This window comes from Arachis ipaensis, chromosome B09 (assembly GCF_000816755.2).
Source record: "Arachis ipaensis cultivar K30076 chromosome B09, Araip1.1, whole genome shotgun sequence".
Lineage (NCBI taxonomy): Eukaryota > Viridiplantae > Streptophyta > Magnoliopsida > Fabales > Fabaceae > Arachis > Arachis ipaensis.
The window spans coordinates 36,050,358-36,052,457 of record NC_029793.2 but is presented as its reverse complement, the minus strand read 5'-3'; the positions used below and the strand labels follow the sequence as shown (position 1 = coordinate 36,052,457).

The following is a 2,100-nucleotide window of genomic DNA, read 5'->3' as shown; positions in this document are numbered from 1 at the left end:
ATGGACATCATTTGTGTTTCTTTGCAGGACAATGGCCTTGATCCAATTGTAGAGTCAGAAATTCTTCTAGACGGTGATCACCCGATTGAGAGAACATTAGAAGTGGCAGAGAAGGTTTGGTCAGAAGTCTTCTTTTATTTGGCTCAAAACAATGTCATTTTTGAGGGAATTTTGCTCAAACCTAGCATGGTTACACCTGGGGCCGAGCACAAGGAAACGACTTCTCCAGAAACCATTGCCAAATATACACTTACCATGCTGAGAAGAAGAGTTCCTCCTGCAGTCCCTAGAATCATGGTACATCTATTGTTCTTTGTTTCCTCTTATCACAAATTGATACGTAGCATTATGATCATGTTGAGTGCATGTATCCTATCTTTTAGGATTTGAGATGATGCTAATTTTAATTACTTTTTACAGTTAAGATTACATTTATACTAGAATTTAGAAGTTACAATCACTATAATAAACCATAAATTATGTTCCGTTTGTATTTTCAGTTCTTGTCTGGTGGACAATCCGAAGTGGAAGCAACACTGAACCTTAATGCAATGAACCAAAGTCCCAACCCATGGCACATTTCATTTTCATATGCACGAGCTCTGCAGAACACTGTGCTCAAGACATGGCAAAGACGCCCCGAGAATGTGGAAGCGGCTCAAAAGTCTCTTGGATGAACCTGCTTCAGCTATTGTGCAACAGTTCTGCACTGGTGGGATGTCTCTTGGAGCTATTTCAAGAGAAACTCATGAAGCAATTGCAATTGCAATGAACAGATTAGGTGGAAAATCAAATTCAGGGGAAGGTGGTGAGGTAATACAATTTGAAGGTCCAAGAGAAAGTATGAGGAAATCCCTGGTTGGCTGCATTGCTTACAAGAGAAGATTCATACGCTACTACTTTTAGTGTAAATAGGGATTCAAAAAATTCTCCTTCGAGTTTTGACCATATATATTCTTTTGTTGTTACTTTTAGGGTATGTCTTCACTAGAGGAGGGTTTGTGAAACTGTCCAAAAAGCTTTCTCTACCTCTAGGTTCCACTCTTGACAGATACTGGATACCGAATAAATAATTACTTTGTTTTGTATTTTTGAAGATATAAACTTATATCTTGATTTATGTATAATGAGTCAAAATCTGTTATGCTGTTAGATATGAGGGTCTGGTTCTTTCTGTTGGGGGAAATGGAAGATCCTATGTATTAATTCTCGAGGCTGGTCCATTGGCGGATCCAAGTCAGAGCAAGTTATATTTTGCAAGAATTAGTACAAAAGTGGGATTTTGTAGGGTAACAATCATTGCCTTCTAATGAAGTTATGGTCCATTGATTCTACATTTTTTTTATTAACCTGCTTTGAATTCTAAGTCATGATAGGTAAAGTTATAGCTTTTGTTTACTATATTTATTTATGTGGCAGGTTAGAGTACCATTGCTTCTACCTTTCCCTCCTTTCTTTTTTAATTCTATTTTATTCCGGGTCTGTCTTTTTCCCATGTTAATTTTTGTTGTTTCAAAGTAGGCAATATTTTCAACCATTGCTCATTTTATATTCATTATTATTTCAGAAGTCTGTCGAAGTAAATGCTGAAATGAAACAGGATTTGAGAAGTTTTAAGCTTATATTAGAATATATAAAAGCCTTTCCTGTAAGTGTTGAACTATAGTTTACTCTTCATTATATAGCATGAACAATAATGCTGATTTGTGTGCATGTCTAATATTCAATGTATGCTAATTGTAAAGCTTGTTTATTTGTAGATTCCGATGGTAGAGCTTATTCGTATTATTTATTACTTCCTTGCTTGAGATGAATGAACAGGATAAATGATGTCCAAATTTCTTAGTCTTAGCAGTTAATGTTATCAAAGCCTCGAATTTTCTGTCTTTCGCAATATGGAACTTTTGTATGGTGCTCTCAAAAATTCATTTCTCTCTTACACACTCGCTCCCTTACTGACACGACTTCATCAATGCCATTCAAGAAAACATTACGGTATTTTGTTTTATGGTGCAATTTGCATAGAGGAGTAATTGAATCTATTTTGTTTTATGGTGCAATTTTTTAATGATATTTTGCAAGTGGTATGTCTCTATTCTG

General features: G+C 35.5%; 1 protein-coding gene across 1 annotated transcript; it reads left to right on the top strand.

Moving 5' to 3' along the window:
- Positions 1–677, top strand: LOC107615393 (fructose-bisphosphate aldolase 3, chloroplastic-like). Its single transcript, XM_016317457.2, has 2 exons — positions 1–297; positions 501–677. Exons 1-2 carry the CDS (start codon positions 1–3, stop codon positions 675–677), a joined length of 474 nt encoding a protein of 157 aa, XP_016172943.2.